Source organism: Ostrea edulis, chromosome 6, assembly GCF_947568905.1.
Source record: "Ostrea edulis chromosome 6, xbOstEdul1.1, whole genome shotgun sequence".
In the NCBI taxonomy this organism is placed as follows: Eukaryota; Metazoa; Mollusca; class Bivalvia; order Ostreida; family Ostreidae; genus Ostrea; species Ostrea edulis.
Genome location: NC_079169.1, coordinates 52,094,431 through 52,114,378, shown reverse-complemented (window position 1 = coordinate 52,114,378; position 19,948 = coordinate 52,094,431). Strand labels below are relative to the sequence as shown.

The 19,948-nt window shown below is 36.0% G+C and overlaps 1 protein-coding gene across 4 annotated transcripts in view; it reads right to left on the bottom strand.

Annotated features, from left to right (window-relative positions):
• Window positions 1–19,948, bottom strand: part of LOC125645882 (NGFI-A-binding protein 1-like) — a 20,789-nt gene continuing 841 nt past the window's right edge. Inside the window, exons 1-12 of one of the 4 annotated variants that reach the window (XM_056139895.1) lie at window positions 19,769–19,948; window positions 16,860–16,976; window positions 9,748–9,885; window positions 9,149–9,399; window positions 8,334–8,507; window positions 7,738–7,860; window positions 6,935–7,068; window positions 6,078–6,113; window positions 5,427–5,562; window positions 4,374–4,570; window positions 1,784–1,818; window positions 1–1,427 (exon numbers count right to left, since the gene is read on the bottom strand). The exon at window positions 19,769–19,948 is cut by the window's right edge and continues 841 nt beyond it. In XM_056139895.1, the coding sequence (XP_055995870.1) occupies window positions 1,048–1,427; window positions 1,784–1,818; window positions 4,374–4,570; window positions 5,427–5,562; window positions 6,078–6,113; window positions 6,935–7,068; window positions 7,738–7,860; window positions 8,334–8,507; window positions 9,149–9,399; window positions 9,748–9,885; window positions 16,860–16,959 (1,704 nt within the window). In that variant the 5' untranslated portion in view covers window positions 16,960–16,976; window positions 19,769–19,948 and the 3' untranslated portion in view covers window positions 1–1,047. Of the gene's footprint in view, window positions 1,428–1,783; window positions 1,819–4,373; window positions 4,571–5,426; window positions 5,563–6,077; window positions 6,114–6,934; window positions 7,069–7,737; window positions 7,861–8,333; window positions 8,508–9,148; window positions 9,400–9,747; window positions 9,886–16,859; window positions 16,977–19,641; window positions 19,746–19,768 lie in introns of those variants that run through there. The other 3 variants (XM_056139896.1, XM_056139897.1, XM_056139898.1) reach the window with 3 other exon arrangements.

The window sequence follows — 19,948 nt, the reverse complement described above, 5'->3', positions numbered from 1 at the left end:
TAAGCTTCCTGGCTTTTTTTTAATGAAAACATTGAAAATAAATAATAATAAGTATAACTCTGACAACATTTGCTGATATACATGCCATGTTTTTACGACTGAATGTAAAAAGAATGACCTCATTCACACCCTCCACTGTCACCTTCCCAAATAACGAAGGCAAACCACAGCACGATGTTCCATTGTGTTAGACACAGAAATATTGCGTTGTAATACTTTAAGTCTGTACCATTAGATGGTCCAAGAATTATGTATACCTTTGGAATTAGCTTTTTATACTGCCAGTATTATCAACAACAAGTTCATTACATTCTATCGCTAATCAACTGCTTTTGTCAGATAAAATTATTGTAACACTTATACATAGGATTTCTTGTTTCATCATAACACATTTGTAACACAAACTTAATTCACAGAATCAGCACATGATTATCAAATATTTGATTCAAAAGCACCCCAAAACCATTTTAATCATGAATTCACAATCATCATTAATATCGTCTGTTTAAGTCCGTCTGATGCATACAATCACGTATTTAACATAGTAGTACTTTATCAAGACTTGGCCCAGGTGAAATGGATGACAGAAGAGCCTCATTATCAACAATCAAATTATATTGCTTTGTGTTATCTTATCTCCATCAAAAATGTTCAAAAATCGGTATATTGCGAATAGCATAGAAAAAGATTTCGCACAAAAAAATTGATGTGCACTTAAATTCCATGTACATGTATCTGATGAAAACATTTAAATGACTGTGATAGAGATATCTCTTGGATACTAAACATAAAAATAGAACACATGCACATCACAGCCGTCTGATTTTGAATAGGATGAATGTTGTGTAAATTGATTACAACAAATAGCACTGCTGTGTCCCTGACACGATGATATTGTACATTAGTAATATGTTGGCATAAAATCTTTAATGACATGATTAATGATGAACTTAATTATCTCCCTTTACCTTTGCCAAAGGTACAAGAAAACAAAATGAGACCAGTATAACAACATGTAAATGTATAAAACTCTAGAGAACGCGTCAGTTAGCTGTCTTCCTCCTCCTCCTCTTCCTCCTCTTCTTGTCCGTTCACTTCCAGGCGCAATTTTTTACAGGTTTCCTCTGTATCTAAGTCCCCATTTTCACTGTCATTCGTTGAGTTTGCTTTTCTTTTCACGGGGTCTGTGATTCCCTTTGATTCTTCTTCCGGGCTTGTGTCTGCCAGACCCTTCAACTCTTCTGCAAAATCCGACAAACCAAATTGCTGGGCTATTCGCATTCCTTCATCAAATAAGGTGTTCTGCATGGCTGGTTTAGATTTGAGCAGTTCCCCTGATGCGTACAGGTGTTGTCTGATCTGTTGGTTGAAATCTTCACCATCTCCAGAATTATTTGGTGATGATGCTCCACTTGGAAAATCAGAGCCTGAAAATTTAAAGTAAACCAACTTGAACAATCAATGACAATAAATCATTTAGAAGAGGTGCATTTTACCAACTACAGTAAAACATGGTTACAGCAAAAACATTGATAATGAATTCACACTTGCAGCAAAGTAATTTCGTTCCCTGTAGTTACATTTATAATGAATCACTTCACTAAGTTTTACTGTAGAACACACAAAATTAGCCACATACAGATTTAAAATTTGAGCAGTGATAAAAAATTTTTTTTAATCATTTCACTAACACACAATACATATCCTGGTATTACTGTAAATAATAATTGATAAATCAAAAAACATAAATGTAAATTTGAAGAAACGTGTAAAGAAAGTTTACCTGTATCATCATCAAATGCTGTTCCCATGGTTAACCTAAAATAATAATAAATAAATAAATCTTTACAAGCATACACAACTGACAAGTACATGTACTTCATGAATGAAAATGTTTACAGTTAAATTTCATATCAGTAGGATATATCCATATTCCACCTACAGTACTGTAGGATCAACTCGTTACTTTATCACTTATAACAGGTATTGATATCTTTATTAAAATTAAGCATAAAAAAATGGAGTGTATGTACATTTAAATGTTTGCTATCAAATCAACGATGACAACATGAGTTCATATGGAGTTGTTTTAATTATATCTTCCGTAATTTGTAAATATTTAAAAACTTTCACAATTTATGAATATTTTCAAACCTATGAATATTTTCAAACCCAAATTTTTTTCCCAATCTTCTTTTCACCCAATCTTCTATTATCAAGGAGATGCTTAATTACTTTAAATCTGACCTTATGCTACCTATTAAATAATTGAGCTGGTTTGAACATTATAAAATAAACCTGTCAGCAGATTTCTAAAGGTGGATTCCTTAGGTACAATGACGTATAAAAACAAGAAATTTAGCACCAATGCTACCCACAAATTAAAAATTGTATTCAAATGCTCTAGACATCTTGGACCTATTGGCATGTCCAGTCGTACCAATCATCAATAAAGTAGCTCTGTTCTATCTGTGTTTGTAGTGAGTTCGACTTACTGTGGCCTGTTCTGAGTTTGTAGTGAATTTGTCTTAGTGTGGCCTGTTCTGAGTTTGAAGTGAGTATGACTTACTGTGGCCTGTTCTGAGTTTTCAGCGAGTTTGACTTACTGTAGCCTGTTCTGAGTTTGTAGTGAGTTTCTCTTACTGTGGTCTGTTCTGAGTTTGTAGTGAGTTTGTCTTAGTGTGGCCCGTTCTGAGTTTGAAGAGAGTTTGTCTTAGTGTGGCCTGTTCTGAGTTTGAAGGGAGTTTGTCTTGCTGTGGCCTGTTCTAAGTTTGAGTTACTGTGGTTTGTTCCGAGTTTGCAGGGAGTTTGCCTTACTGTGGCCTGTTCTGATTTGCAGGGAGTTTGTCTTACTGTGGCCTGTTCTGAGTTTGTAGTGAGTTTGACTTACTGTGGCCTGTTCTGAATTTGAGGTGAATTTGACTTACTGTGGCCTGTTCTGAGTGTGAAGTGAGTTTGTCTTACTGTGGCCTGTTCTGAGTTTGTAGTGAGTTTGTCTTGCTGTGGCCTGTCCTGAGTTTGAATGGAGTTTGTCTTACTGTGGCCTGTTCCGAGTTTGACTTACTGTGGCCTGTTCTGAATTTGAAGTGAATTAGACTTACTGTGGCCTGTTCTGAGTGTGAAGTGAGTTTGTCTTACTGTGGTCTGTTTGGAGTGTGAAGTGAGTTTGTCTTACTGTGGCCTGTTCTGAGTTTGAAGTGAGTTTGTCTTACTGTAGCCTGTTCTGAGTTTGCAGCGAGTTTGTCTTAGTGTGGCCTGTTCTGAGTTTGAAGGAAGTTTGTCTTACTGTGGCCTGTTCTGAGTTTGTAGTGAGTTTGTCTTACTGTGGCCTGTTCTGAGTTTGCAGCGAATTTGTCTTAGTGTGGCCCGTTCTGAGTTTGAAGAGAGTTTGTCTTACTGTGGCCTGTTCTGAGTTTGTAGTGAGTTTGTCTTACTGTGGTCTGTTCTGAGTTTGAAGCGAGTTTGTCTTACTATGGCTTGTTATAAGTTTGAAGGGAGTTTACTTACTGTGGCCTGTTCTGAGTTTTCAGCGAGTTTGACTTACTGTAGCCTGTTCTGAGTTTGTAGTGAGTTTCTCTTACTGTGGCCTGTTCTGAGTTTGTAGTGAGTTTGTCTTAGTGTGGCCCGTTCTGAGTTTGAAGAGAGTTTGTCTTAGTGTGGCCTGTTCTGAGTTTGAAGGGAGTTTGTCTTGCTGTGGCCTGTTCTAAGTTTGAGTTACTGTGGTTTGTTCCGAGTTTGCAGGGAGTTTGCCTTACTGTGGCCTGTTTTGAGTTTGCAGGGAGTTTGTCTTACTGTGGCCTGTTCTGAGTTTGAGGTGAATTTGACTTACTGTGGCCTGTTCCAAGTTTGAAGTGAGTTTGACTTACTGTGGCCTGTTCTGAATTTGAGGTGAATTTGACTTACTGTGGCCTGTTCTGAGTTTGTAGTGAGTTTGTCTTACTGTGGCCTGTTCTGAGTTTGTAGTCAGTTTGTCTTACTGTGGCCTGTTCTGAGTTTGAAGGGAGTTTGTCTTGCTGTGGCCTGTTCTAAGTTTGAGTTACTGTGGTTTGTTCTGAGTTTGCAGGGAGTTTGTCTTACTGTGGCCTGTTTTGATTGTGAAGTGAGTTTGTCTTACTGTGGTCTGTTCAGAGTGTGAAGTGAGTTTGTCTTACTGTGGCCTGTTCTGAGTTTGTAGTGAGTTTGTCTTACTGTGGCCTGTTCTGGGTTTGTAGTGAGTTTGTCTTACTGTGGCCTGTTCTGAGTTTGTAGTCAGTTTGTCTTACTGTGGCCTGTTCTGAGTGTGAAGCGAGTTTGACTTATTGTGGCCTGTTCTGAGTTTGTAGCGAGTTTGACTTACTGTGGCCTGTTCGGAGTTTGTAGTGAGTTTGACTTACCTCCTCTGTTTGCGAATGAGTTCGCTCTGTTCCGTGTACAGTTGAAGTTGACTGGCGGTGGCCTGTTCTATTTGAGTCTGAAGTGAGTTCACCAGGTCCGTTTGGTTGTTTTCTTTCGCTGTGACTAACTGCGCTTTGAGCATTTCTTGGTTTTGAGTTACAACAGTCAACTCTGCCATCAAACGAGACATTTTCTCCTGAAAATATTCATCAGATTAATGAATAATTCTGAAGATAAAATCTGAGGTATTATTTGCTCTTCTTTCTGAAAATCAAATAAATTAGTAAGGTAGCTCACTACATCAAAACTTATACATATTATGACACCACATGATGGAGATTCAAATGTTTTGTGAATATACTTGTATCGATCAATTTGCTCGTTTATCTGTGAAGCTCAGTGCATACAGTATTGGGTTACTGAACCACAGATCTCAGGTTAATGAACTACAGATCTCAGGTTACTAAACCACAGATCTCGGGTTACTGAACCACAGATCTCGGGTTACTGAACCACAGATCTCGGGTTACTGAACCACAGATCTCAGGTTACTGAACCACAGATCTCGGGTTACTGAACCACAGATCTCAGGTTACTGAACCACAGATCTCGGGTTACTGAACCACAGATCTCAGGTTACTGAACCACAGATCTCGGGTTACTGAACCACAGATCTCAGGTTACTGAACCACAGATCTCAAGTTCAAATCTGCCAGTGTCTTTTGCGTTATTCATCAAAATGAATTTTTGAAAATCATGTTTTTTTTGCATATATTTATTGGGGGGTTGCCTTTTTTGACATATGTACCTGTAGTCATAGTACATATCATTATATCTTTCACGATTAAATCATTTCGTGCTGATCTGATAAACTTTTTCAAGGTGTAGTGAGCCACCTTCAGCAGTCTTTTGTTTCACAAAGATGTAGCATGATTAATCAAAAAAAATAAAATCTGCAATATGAAAATTATATTTAAAATTCAAATATATTCCAATCAATTTGCCTGCAAAAATTTCCTTCAATATAAAGTAAAAAAAAAGTTTAGACTTACGGAGTCCTCCGGATTTTTTACCATCCCCGGATTACTCTCGCACAGATTGACATACATCTGTAAAAACCCGCTGTCTAACTTTTTCTTCCCCCCGCCAGAGCTCCCCGAGACGCCACTAAGCATCAGGTCGTTCAATCTGTAAGGTAATAGGAGCTGGTAAGTCAGAAGGTGACGTAGTAAAGATCGTTAACGAGAACTCTGTCATTTTGGGAATGCCATCTTTGATCAAGAACCAACACATCCACAACTTAAATTATCACAAAACAGAAAAGTGTTATGCAAATAGTAGTGTTAAAACTTGACATGTATTTCTTTACATGTGGAAAAAAGAGAAATAGTTCAAATTGCTTCTATGTTATAAAGCTATAGAATACAATACAGATTGCAAACAGAATAATTAACGGCAACAAGGAAGAGCCAAAGTCAATTTGTGTTTCACAGAACTCGGGAGGTGTTGGGTTATTGATCTAGGGAGAGATATGCGCTGTGTCAGTATCACTACATACACACACACACACACACACAGTACAAGAGTTACAGTTAGGTACTCGTTGTGCACAGAAATCAGAGTGAGAGAGGAAAAATAAAACATGATTCAAATATGACTGATGAAAATGAGAGAAAATAACAGGTGAAAACAAAACTAGTTACCTCTTGGCGGACGGCAGAGTTAACATGTCTGAAGCCCTGAAAAGTACAAAAAATTGTCCAGTTCATACCACCATCCCCGCAAGCTTAGGTTAGAAGAATCCAGGGTCAGAAAAACTCGTTAATTTTTAACAATTTGACAATTTGGTACTCGGACCTATTACTACAAATTAATTCATAAATTATAAACATCAAAATTCAGCAGAGAAAGAGAATAAAACACAAAGACCTATATCAACAGAACAGCAACTTGAAACACTAAACTGGAAAAAAAAAAATGAAATTTGATAATCTCTCAGTGTTATCAGTCATTTTGAATGCAAAAAATAAACAACTGGAACAAAACAAAGTCTACTGGACATCAGTAACCACTTTTAACCTGGCATGCTTTATTAGTTCATTAACATTCAACATGTTCGTCACCTAAGATACGTTCTGGTTAGCCACATATAGATGGATTTAATGTGAGTTGTGTCCCTTTATCCATGAAGAAAAAATAAACATGCACAATTAATCTATCATTCTCTATACTGTATGTCCCACAACCCCCTCCTCTGCATTACGAATGGATCTAAATTATTTTTTATGGCCTGCTCCTGTTTAGCTCACCTTGAGAATTGATAATTATCCTACACAGAATTATAAGAGAGTATGTCACATTTCAATGTAATAATCCTCCGATTGCATTATTTACGCATTACAAGATGGCATTCCATTATACGGCATTTATTTTGGAGGGGTTATGTAATGTCATCAGTTCAAAAATATTTCTGAAAAACACATGTACTTCAAATATAGGTTTCAGAGGCTTGGGTCAACCTTCGATGGAAGTTCAAACCCTATCAGATGAAAATTTGTACCTGGAATGTCCTTTTGAGTACTGATAGCCGCTGTCGCGGACCACTTGACGAGCCAAAGGGAACAGATCCTCTCGCCTCGTCAGTAACGTGGGCATATGTCTGCACAACTGAGCTGCTGCTTCATTCACAGATATCTGACAAGACACAGTACTCCATTACAAACAAACCACAGTATACACACTAGCATTATTAGATTTCCTATACAGATACTTCTAGCAATTTTGAAGGTCTATTGCATTTCCCAATTAAACAAAACAAAAAACAAAAATAGACTGATATTCATCAGTCTTTTAGCAAGAAAGTAATCATTCAAAAAATTTTGATTCACAAAAATATCAATGTCGAACTTTCCAAAACTTTACAAAATGTCAGATATTCTTTATCCCCTCTGTAAAAAGTGTTGCAGTTCATGAATACATCTTTTTAAGAACTGGACTATCACAATCCGTTAACACTGACAGGGGGTGTGTGATGACTGCACCACAGTCAATACGCTAGAGTTTAGAATGAATTTTGAGTACACGCATAGTACCAATGCTTGGCCTTCAATAGTTAGGGGAAATGGAAATGAAAAATAAAGCAACCAAAGGCATACTCTTAAGAAAAAATCTGCAATGGGGGAGGATATTGAAATTCTAATTTTAAACCTGTAGTTCTAAGTTCTGAACAGGCAATACATCATGGCCACCTGATTCTTATTGAAAGAACTGTTATTGTATATGTCAAAACCTGCTCTTTAACTATCTATATATCTATTGTGTGAACATCAAATGAAATTGACTATTTTTTTGTCAAAGATTTACCTCATGCAATGACATTGGCTTCTCTGATTTTCGTTTCGAGTCAAAGCGACCATATATTGCAGCATATTTTCGTAAATGCTCCATTCTGTTTGGCTCATCTTCTGATGAACTGTTGATTAATTGCTGTAAATTAAACCACATCAGATATCAGTACAAGTGGTGTCAAATGGCAGCCTAAGATAACTAAATACTTACAATGAAACTGTCTACAATGGCAGACAGGAAACAGTAAGCCCCCAATCTTCCTCAGGGTACCAATACCACACAGGATCACGCTGAATAAAATCTTCAGGGTAATAGTACAGTAGATTCCTTATTTTACGCCAGTACTTAATATCACAAATGACTTGTAGACGTAAAATCGGGAGAACATGAATTGGTCAGTTTACAATATCAAAATAAAAACGAGTAATTTTATTTTGTGAGTGGCGCTTCTCGCGAAATTACATGATAATAAATTCCTCACATATATTTAGGAATCAACAGTAAGGTCTCAGATAGCAATGCCTAGTACTTTATTTTGTACAACAGAAGGCATTTCTTTGCTGTTGACAGCTGCTCCACCCCTAACATTTGGATTCTTCATTTAAGCTCACCATGATTTCTTTATTAATAGGTTTCTTCATGTTTAGTTTCTTCATGTCGAAGGGAGGCAATTCTTTGGCAAGTCGTGCGGCCGCCTGAGCGATGGCGTTTATTTGACTCTCCACCAGGATGGGAGTGGGGGTAGGGGAGGTGGAGGAAGCTGGCCTCAGCTGCTGTTTCTCTGTCTGAAAAACAAACCCAAATATATCCTCTATAACATGGTACATTTTGGGTATGTAATCTTAAGAGAACAATCAGAATATGATTTGCACACAAGTCAGTATTGGTATATGACTAAAATGTTTCGGTCGGTAGTTTTTGACATATAATAAGATAGACAAGAGTTTGTTGCTATTTAAACTATTTAACTTAAAGATAAATCTATATTAGTATATCACTTAAAGACAAGTCTACTATGGCTTATAACTTGCTTTCACCATAGATAATGAATACATGTTTGTTGCAAACTACATGTAGTTTGATCTGGTTTTTTAGTTACCACTGTCTGCGTAATCATTACCACATATGGAGCGCCATCAAGGTCATAGGGTGCATTGGTTGTTCAATTTAACATAACGAATGGGTCAACGGTATGATATTTCAGTACTTAAATCTAATTGAAATTTTTCTAAAAATACAAAAAAATATAAATATAAACAATAAAATGTCTTTCTTTGTTGTTTTATTGGGTGATGAAGGTAGCAATCATTGCAGAAAAAAATTGCATAACCCACTAACACAGTATATGAATTTTTTCTGCAATGCCTGCTACCTTCATCACCCAATGAAACAACAAAGAAAGCAATTTATTGTTTGTGTAACTTACACAGAGGTCTTTGCTGTCACTTTCATGAGATGAGTTGGAGTTATTGGTGGCCGGCCCTGGACTGACGCTGGGGGCCCAGCCTACAGAGGAAGATGAGGAACTGGTGGTCATGGTTACAGTAGGATACACAGGCTGGGAGAGTTCTACCTTAGGGACTGTTGTTACCATGGTTGCTAGATGTGACGAGGGAGTGGTGATTGTCTGGGGTGACACATGGGATGATGATGCTGGTAGAGAGCTTTGGAAGGCTGCTGTAAAAAAAATTATTTAAATTTTATACTCCTGTAAAAAACCAACATTTAGATATTATACTCCTGCACTGTACACATATTTTCATATGTAAAATTTTTATGGTTTTAGAAAACAGCAGATTTATGGGAGCAAAAGAGTTGTCATTCTTGATGGTAGTACATTCGATTTAAATTTGTGTTCAATGTCTCGACTATGGAAACAACAAATATTAAACGTTAAAAAAAATCACTGATTTTATAGTATGTCAGCCAAGTTCGATTTAACGCTGAAAGTCAATAAAACACTGTGTTCTCTGAACACACAATCACATTCAAGTTTGAGGTCTACAGAAGACCCGAATCAATTACCTGGGTTTTGAACAAATTCCTGGAGTGCCTTCTGAAGCCTGCGGACATGGAGGGGTTTACTCGCCATTCCAACGAGAGCCATGATCTCCAGAAACTCCTCCTCCCCTGCTTCACACAGCTGCTGTACATCATCTCCTCCTACAACCAATCAAAAAGCCTGTTACATCTCAATTCAACCATTCATAGATAAGGTTCCTTTCAATGAATCTTACGGTTCATAAAGAACTTTGATTTTCTTTTAACTAGTGGGGAAAAAAACCCCCAAAAAAACCAATGTTCTAGAGGCAAAAATGTGCATCCAATATATTCAGCAATGCAGTAGTAATCAAAGGAAGGATTTATAATGTGCAAATAAACCCTTCATTGGTCAAAAACTGGATCTGACCATGCTCTTTCAAAACTTTCTCTAGTATTCGCAATATCGGAGAGTTATCAATGAAATCCTAGTTCTAGAATTAATCAAAGATTTAACTCTACTATATCGTAACTTGAGAAGCAAAGTGATTACTTTTCAAAATATACTTGACACAGGAATTTATCATGGTTCTTTTTCCTACTGCTTGACATAGGCTGAATATTTCTCCTTTCACAGATGATAAAAACTCTTGAACTGAAGAAATACCCTATACATATGATTGAATATGATTTTTTAACAAAAATACTTTATGTTTATACAGTGCTCTGTCAACATCCCCCCCTCCCCCCTGTTATAATGCCACCCCTGCTTATTGCTGAAAATCCTAAGGAACAGATTTCTCCCCATGTTAACACCCATTATAATGCCAACCCTGCATAATGCCATATGCCACTGATTTTCACACATGAATGGTCAAATTCTATAGGGTTTACCCTAGATAACAATGCCAATTACTTAACACCCATCAGTAATCACACCTGTACCTTGGGAGCAGTGTGGTGAAGTTTGACAGTCTGGACAAGGTATTCAGGTTAATTACAAATAATTGCTGAATTAAACTCAAGAGTATCTAAATGTTATATGCAGGATGGAGCCCAAATAAATTTACAGAAGCAATTTTCTTTTGACTGCTCAGTGAATTGTCAGTAATGGTGAATTTGTTATATTGCCCAAATTCATCTTGAACAGAAGTTGGCAATATATCAAGGGAGCACTAGTATATATATATTCTATTGTTATTTTCTATTAGTCTAAGAATCAAAGTCTAATATAGTAATTAATGATCAGAGATCAGTCACTTATATGTGTGTTCAGACATATTGTAATCCAAGAAAGACCTCATCCCTGGCTTGATTTCTTGGGAGGGGGAGGGGAGAATCTCAAACTTAAGTTTGGGTTTTCTTTCATTTGAGCAGTCAAAATTTGAGCAAAACCTCTAAACTTAGGTCTAAGTTTCGACTTCAGTTCTTTTTGAGAAATCCAGGCCAGATTCTTAAATATTCCCCATGAATATGAAATGGGTAGACTAAGTAACATCTTAGAGCTATATAAAACCCCGTGATAGCAACACTATGGGGAATGTGTATACCAAGTTCGATGATCTTATAGTCTTAATTATTAGTACCCTTTTTCTTCAGGATTATTCATGAGTGTGGCCACTACGGATATGTCATATTATAGTAAGACTCGGCGCATTTATCCATTTATCAGCACCTTGTGGGTCTGATAAAAACAGTACTTAGAAGGTTAAGATCATCAAAACTGGTACACTTGTTCCTCATGGCAAGAGAAATGTGCATTCTGATTCTCAAGGTCAAAAGTTAAGGTCATACTATATTAAATCCCCTTCCTTTGATCCAAACAGTAAATTAAATAATATATGTTCATCAAATTACTTTGTTCATTTAGCCGAGTTCCATGCACCTACTTATCTTTGATTATGTGACTACATCACAGAAAACCTTTAATATATTTCTAAAATATTGCCCAGTATATATATATATACACACACACATATATATATATATATATATATATATATATATATATATATGTATATATATACACACACACACACATATATATACACACATTTGATTCAGGTTACCTAAAAAAAGATATAAAGCAATACAATAATTTTGCCCCCCCCCCTCCCCCCTCTTTCAGACCAGAACCTCTACCCAGACAGGGAATAATTTTTGTGGACAGATTTCCACTTTCTTTAAACATGCATTTCAATTGTTTAAATCGCATTCAAAAAGAGACTTTAGAGAAAAAAAGAATATTTTCCACTCAGGTGAGCTAAAAACCAACCATGACACAAAATCAAATAATAAACCACAGAGAGAAACAAACCCTCAGCCTGTCACACAGGACAGACCCTTTATTGAACTAAAGGACAAGATATCTAATCTAATGGAGCCAAGCAAATATAATCAAGCAGATGGGCAACACTGCTAAAAAAAAAACCCGCTGTTAACAATGGATCAGTCCGTCTTCACCTAAACCTCATCATCTGATCTCAACATTGGCTACAGTGGATTCTAAGCTGCATTTTTAAATGCCGTAAATGGGTGGAAAATAACTCCAACATTTTGAAACAAGAATATTAGTCAAACTAATAGATGCTCCCTGAACTGCATAGATCTAACCATTGAACTTAACTGCACATGACGAATGACTCACAAAATGATATCAAAGTTTGTTGATATGATATTAAATTGAAATTGAATAAGATATATGTTCTGAGTGACCTTGACCTTTACAAATAATATTGAGTGACCTTTGTCTGAAAGCATATTATTCATTTGTATGATATATGATCAATACCTATTAAAAACGGTTGAAATAAGTAACCTTTTCCTTATATAAGGTATACATTCTGATTGACCTTGACCTTTCAAAAATGGCCTTGGTCCAAAAGTCCCTATCCCAAGGAACATTTGTGATCAATTATGTTTAATAACTGATGAAAGGTTTAGGAGATATGAGTTTGGACGGATGGACAGAGTCGACAGCTACAATATGCTCCCCCAAAACATTTTCAGGCAGTATGAAAATGATCCAATTGGATGAAGAGGGTGACAATTAAGATGAGGGTTTTATAGATGATAAATAGTTACCTTACTACTGGTGCTGTGGGCATAACAAATGTGTTCCATAGTTCCATATGTATCACCAAAAAAAAAAAAAACCTGGAGAAAACACTGGAATTCTTATATATCAATAATCAGTGATAATCTTCCTGACAGATAATTTACTGTGGACATCCTAATAAGTTCTATATGTAGAAACACCCAGCATTACCAGCGATTTTTCTCCTTATATAACTGGTACCGATAAACAGTACCATTCCCAATGCCAAAAACCATTGATTTTTCCCAATTTTGAGACTAAAAATTCCCAATTTACTTGCCAAAAAATAGACCAGCCGCTGACATAGTAATTTACTTAGTCTGAAACGTTGTACAAATTAACTAAAATGTTCACTTCCGGTATTAAATGGAAAGTACAGATCATGGCAGTGCGCGTGTTTTGAAGAGCTACGACAATTCCAAAACGAGCCTACGACGATTCCTTTATCTCTCACAACAGCAAATATTACCGTAAAAAAGTTTGTAAAGAGATGACTACTTCTTGTTTTGTTCTCTTTTTTCTTTTCTTTTAATTGAAATCATTTGCCGATACTTTGGTAGAAAATTCCCAATTTGTTCGATTTTGATGCCAATTTTTCCAATTGAATGGGTACTGGTACCAGTACCAATGGGTAGAAAAAAATAGCTGATTACAAAGAAACTGCCAAGTCATCTGGAGTTTTTGCAACAGATTTTACACCTGAATTCTTCCAATATCAAATAATCATTGATATAATCTTCTCTACATTCAATAACCTGACAGACAGAAAACTTGGAAGACAAATTAGGAAGTGTTGAAGCTCTGGGGGGCTCTGATACTACACTGTCGGGGAGTGACTAATTCCGTACACGACTCAGACTGGGCCGACACAAACAAGCAGAAAATGTGTGTCTCCCCGACTTCTCACCACTTCCTCCAACATCTTGTCATTTCTCTCTCTGGTATCCTGATTCCCCCCACCACCAGGAGGAAATCCACAGGACCAGGACATACAAATGTCAAGTATTGCCATAGGAACTCCACAGCTGACAGGAAATCAGGGATTAAGGCCCCAGTCATATCTAGAGGGGGACATCCTGGTGTACGTTTTACACACACATTACCACAACCCTAAATATTGTATCACAAATAAATATCACCACAAATTACCACAATCCTAAATATTGTATCACAAAAAACTATCACCACACATCATCAAAACCCTAAATATTGTATCACAAATAAATGTCACCACACATATCAAAACCCTAAACATTGTATCTCAAATAACTATCACCACAAATTACCAGAACCCTAAATATTGTATCACAAATAACTGTCACCACACATTATCAAAACCCTAAACATTGTATCACAAATAACTAATCACCAGTCCCTAAATTTATACTGTATCACAGATTATCATAGACACCACTTTTTCAGAACAACAACAAAAAATCTCACTGGACATAAGAATAACAAAACTAACCATTTAAACTAGTCTAATATTAAACTACTATCCATTTAAACTAGTTATTAAACTACTATCTATTTAAACTAATTACTAAACTACTACAGAGTTGGTGAAAGACGTCGGACTACCGGATATCTTCGGTAAATTTTCAATTTGTCTGGAAATTCTTAGAAACTCATCTGACCATGTGTCCGGTAGATATTGGCAGACAAAAAAGGGATCATATCTGTGTTTGTTTATTGGCTTTTGTGCAAGCAAAAACTTAAGTCTGGTATAGAATAGATAACTTGCTTTTGTACAACAAATGTGTTTTCCCAGAAATTGTAAGCCCACTCCGTGCGTGTGCTTTCAATATCACGCATGTCATTCTACTTGTGTGGCCTATCACATGGTTGAAAAATCATAGTTCAGACGTAAAAAAAAAAAAAAGTTGAATGTGTAAACACAGGTGCTTGAACAGTATGTCAACATGATTGCATATCTCCCTCCCCTTTAGTTTACAACAAATATTTTTAGAATAAATATAACTATTCACTTCCGTGGCGATAGCTCTGATTTTCGTTGGTTACAAATTATGAAAATTTATATGTAATAAATCACGTAAATATTGGATGGCTTTGTGCTGCACAGTTTGAAGAAATTTTATTGTAAGGTTGAGTGAGTAAACAACTACTTTTCTTTATTAGTACTTTGTGAAGTTTTCCAAGGGGTTATCTACTTTCATTTTCGAAGTCTCCGACCTTTCCTACTTTTAAGATATATCAAAGATGCTAAAAATGGCAAGTTTTACGTTTCATGGTGAACATGCATTGTAGAATGAGTAAAGAAACGAAAATGGTTATATTTGTTCTATAGATATTTTTTGTAAATGGGGGGGGGGGGGGGGGGGGGGGGTTGCTGGCTGAAGGTTCTGGGGTATATGGTTATATCCACAAGCACCTTTGAACAAAAAGGACGAAAATCAAACTACAAAATATTGATAAGAAAGTTTAACTCATTTAATTCATATGTGGTCAAAGCATAAAGAACTGTTAAACACAAGTAAATGTTTTAAACTGTAGCACTCAAGGTTTGAAAATAAAAAAGGTGAAACAATCTCAGATTTTTTATTCTGTCTGATAAATTTTTAACTTGTCTGGTAGATTTTTTGAATTATCCCAAATCTACAGGACATGATGTCTGGTAGTTTTTTATGCTCTTTCGCCAACTCTGCTACTATCCATTTAAAAGACATGAAACTTTTCATTAACATCATAAGTGCTTAAAGCTGTATGGTCCGAATTACAATATTTTTTTCCATCTCGTAAAAACGCTATTAAATCATAGCACGTATGTAGGTATGAGACTGTACAACATATCATAAATTATTTCACCTGTTTTAACCCAAATAATTCGATTTTAAATCGATGTTTACAAATAACCGCGGCCGCGTCACTCTGCTATTTCAAGTGACAGTCACGTGACCAGTTCAAACTTTCAAATCATTGGTAGTCTTATCTGTGTAAAGCTGTGTATTTTGTTATAACAGTACCGTACCATAAGTTTAATAGAAATAAACATATCAAATACCTCTTAGTAATTCGTTGTTTTACGCTCTTTCAGCCTTAAAACTAGACAGTTGCGTATGAGTTAATACATCATGTTGGGATTCCCCTGACTCGCGTGGGTCTATTTATAGACATCTATTATGGGATGATTTATATATGTAGCCACTATATTTACTTTCTAAATAATATTCGCACTGTTTTCTTTTACATGCAGATGTTTTCAAGCATGTAATTAAGGGAAAGTTAATAACTTTATAAAGTAATTAATCTGCTTTAAAGTAATTGTGTACAAAAATAATACATGAACATCGGGTCATACAGCTTTAAAGAATATGTAGGTCGTTAGTATTTTAGAGGAATACAAGAGCAATGGATTCATGAGATATTTGTATAATCAATGAAGCCCACCATACAGAAATTATCCCATTGTTTATACATCCAATATAATATAGACATTCTTTCCTTGATCTATATCTTATAAAATAAAATAAAGATTTCTAAGCTCTGCATTTCTTACATACAAAGCAAGCCATTAATGAAATGTACAAGCATGAGTTCCTTAACTTATGAGAGTATATAAATATTGAGTGTGTTTTAAGGATTAATAATGACAAAACAGTTGAATAATAAAATTGAATTATATCTCTAGAAACTAAATAACATCTCTTTCAAGATAATAAAACTTTATGCAGTTAGTGTAACCTTGCCCAACCTCTGAGTCTAATATGGTAACTGGCAACGCTTCCCCCAATGTGTGTTTTAATTATTCCCCATGAATTCAAACTATTTCCTTCTGTTTACATGATTATATCCAAGATGCTTTCTATGCAGTGCATGCAGTTGCTCAGAGGTTTATTTCACATTTAACACTTATTAGTTGTTGCATTGTTGTTACGTAAACATTTTTCTCTCAAAAGGTTGAAATCAATTGAAAAAAGGGGAAAAAATATTTTTTTGAAGGGTGGGGAAAGACAATGCATATTGAGTAATTGTTTCTATGGAAAACAAAAACATTTCCTGATGTCAAGGTCATTTATGGTGTCCTTGACCTATGACTTACCCTGTGCTATGAATGTGTCGTAGTACTGTAACAGGTTGCTTCTCTGTAGAACCCTGTAGAGCTGCCACTCGGATGTGTTGCCCGGCTGGATCGAGGACATCCTGTCCTAGCCTCACTCTGAAAATGAATGATTGTATGATGTCACTTATAAACAGAAATACATAAAATGTTTCCAAATTAAGGAATTTCATAAAACAGTTAAGGGGACAAAACTGGTAAATAAGTATTAAAATCAATAATACAGTTTCTACTGGGTTATAGCGAACCCCCCGGGCCAGCAAAACAGTTCATTATAACAAAATTTCATTATATCCAATAAAATTGTTTTTTATTTTCTGTCCCGTGGGGATCTGGGTTACAATAGGTCCTCAGTACCCCCTTGCTTATCGTAAGAGGCGACTAAATGGGACGGTCCATCAGATGAGACCGCAAAAACCGAGGTACCATGTCACAGCAGGTGTGACATGATAAAGATCCCTCCCTGCTCAATGGCCATAAGCACCGAGAATAGGCCTAAATTTTGAAGCCCTTCACCGGCAGTGGTGACGTCTCTATACAAGTGAAATATTCTCAAGAGGGACGTTAAACAATATTCAATCAATCAATCCTTATTTTCCTATCATAGTGGAATAAATATCACTTCGCAATAAACATGAATTTGTTTTCAGCACTGTATCTAAATAAACATCAATGATTCTTCTAACCATGAAGTGGTACTGTGATTACTGTTGCCAAACTTTCTGCTCCTTCACAGATCATTTGTAATTAACTTTTCCTGTTACATAAATCATTCAAGATATACCCAAAAGAAAGGTCTTGTCACAAGGACTACACATGTGAAATATGAAAGCCCCATCACTGTCAGCATTTAAAAGTTATGGCCTATTAGGCTAAAGTTTGTCAAATGTAGGTCAAACTCATAGGTCAATGTCATGAGGTCAAACATTTTGGTACTAAAAGAAAGGTCTAGTCAAAAGGGATAAACATGTGAAATATGAAAACCTTATCACTAACCATTCAAAAGTTATGACCTTGGTTCAAGTTTTTCAAAAGTACTAGGTCAAACTCCAAGGTTATCAGGTCAAAAAGTTTGATACCAAAATGAAAGATAAATATGAAAGTCTTATCACCATCCATTCAAAAGTTTTTGCAGACAAACAAACCAAAAACTAAAATTGCCCCCAAAACTTCGATTGGGGAGGGGGGCATAATAAATATTTTGATTACTGCTATTGATCTCTATAAAATATTGAAAAGATTCTTCAACATGCAACATTTCTAATTAGGTTTTTGTTACCAGGGTGATCATTAAGACACATGAATTTTTATTAAATGCCATACTAATGGGTGTTTTTAATGCTTAATGAGCTACACAACAGAAATTCTGAATCAGCATTAAAATTCAGTTCAAGGGAAAAAAATATATCTGGTTGTTGACAACACAACAGTGAATTTAAGCAGGAAAACATAAATAAGTAGTCTAAGAGGATTTAAAAATTAAACATGTCTTCTTCCAGTACCACCTAGCTTGTTAGTTCGTCTAGCCTCATTCTCTATCTGATGGGTGTGTGCAGTTTACATCACTGACAGCTTTTTAAGATTCTTACTTTTTTTTTATCTGACAGTCAGAAATCACTCCACAGAGCACAGTTTAAGAGTTTCTAAATAACTCCTGTGCCTTTTTTTCTCTCCTCCAATTTGGCACACATGAAGGGGAAAATGAACACAAAAATTGTCTAAGCCCTGCTTTGTGAGAAGCCTGCTGCATCTGCTTCAATCTTTTCAACTTCTTACATAATCTAGACTTTATCCTATAGTTTTATTAAAGTATGGTTGACAAAATTCTTGGTTTTTTATGCATTAATTAAAAGCTCAAGGTTTTCACTCCCTTTGTTAGCTGTCCTCTCGTAAATATTTAAGTCTGCCTCAATTTTTTTTTTTTTGGTTTCAATATCTCATTCTCATTATTAGTCAAACAAATGAAAATATATATAACATCTAAACTGCTCATCCTTTTCAAACTTCAATAAATTGTGATATATATAATCCATAAAATAAACAGAAATCACAAATTTTTAAGAGGATTCTCTTTACCACGTTACCTGTGCGAGATACAAAATTTAGAGCAAAATTAGAATAAATTTTTTTAAAGTAAAGTCCCCCTTCATTGCTTTTGTTTTGAATTTTTTTTACGACACAAGAATACCAAAGACTGTCTGTTATGTAATATCATTGCGTTGTGTATGATAAAATGTTTTCAACCGATAAGAATGATCAGGATTCATAAAAATAAGCTACGATTGACTTTCCCGGCACACACACCCCCCCCCCCTTCTTTTTTCCCCCGTGTCATTTTAAGAAATTTACATTACATCCACATCAATTTTTTTTTAAATAGCTTGCAGTGTGTTCTTTACATGATATAGACCTTTAAACACAACATTTGTGAAATGTTATAAGCCTAAATATATATAAACAAAATTGAATTCAACGACTTCCCTTTAAATATAAAGATTATTCTCTTTTTTAAAAAATCCCTCTCTTTTTTCACATTTTCTTTAGTTTCCCCCCTCGCGGGCCTCACTTCACTCCGGTAAACATGGCTTCCTTCACACACGCTACACCCACATTGATTTTTATTTCCCGGTGTCGTCAAAATCTACACTTCTCGCTGACACGAGCTCCGACAGGAAATAAGACAATAGAAACAAAATAATACACTTCACACACATTTTCAACTCTAAAACCCAACAAAAACTCCCAAACAATGGCCGATACATACAGCACCTTATGTTTGGTGTGCCCACGTTCGTTGTCTCGCCGACCCTGGGGGTGCGTTTAGTCCAGACAGATAACAAACACACGACTTACTTCCCAGATAATCTCACAGTGTCAAATTCATTCCCTACCTTGATTCACTGCCAAACGTCACTGGTAAATTCTCTCTTCCCAAAATGTGGAAAAAATCCCGACCCTAGAAACTCGTCGGCAGGGTGGGGGTCGATAAAGTAAATAGGGTGACTGCCATAAAAGGATTGAGACGTCACGCGCTCCTCGTGTAGAGGTCTCCCGGCCCCTGATTGGACAGC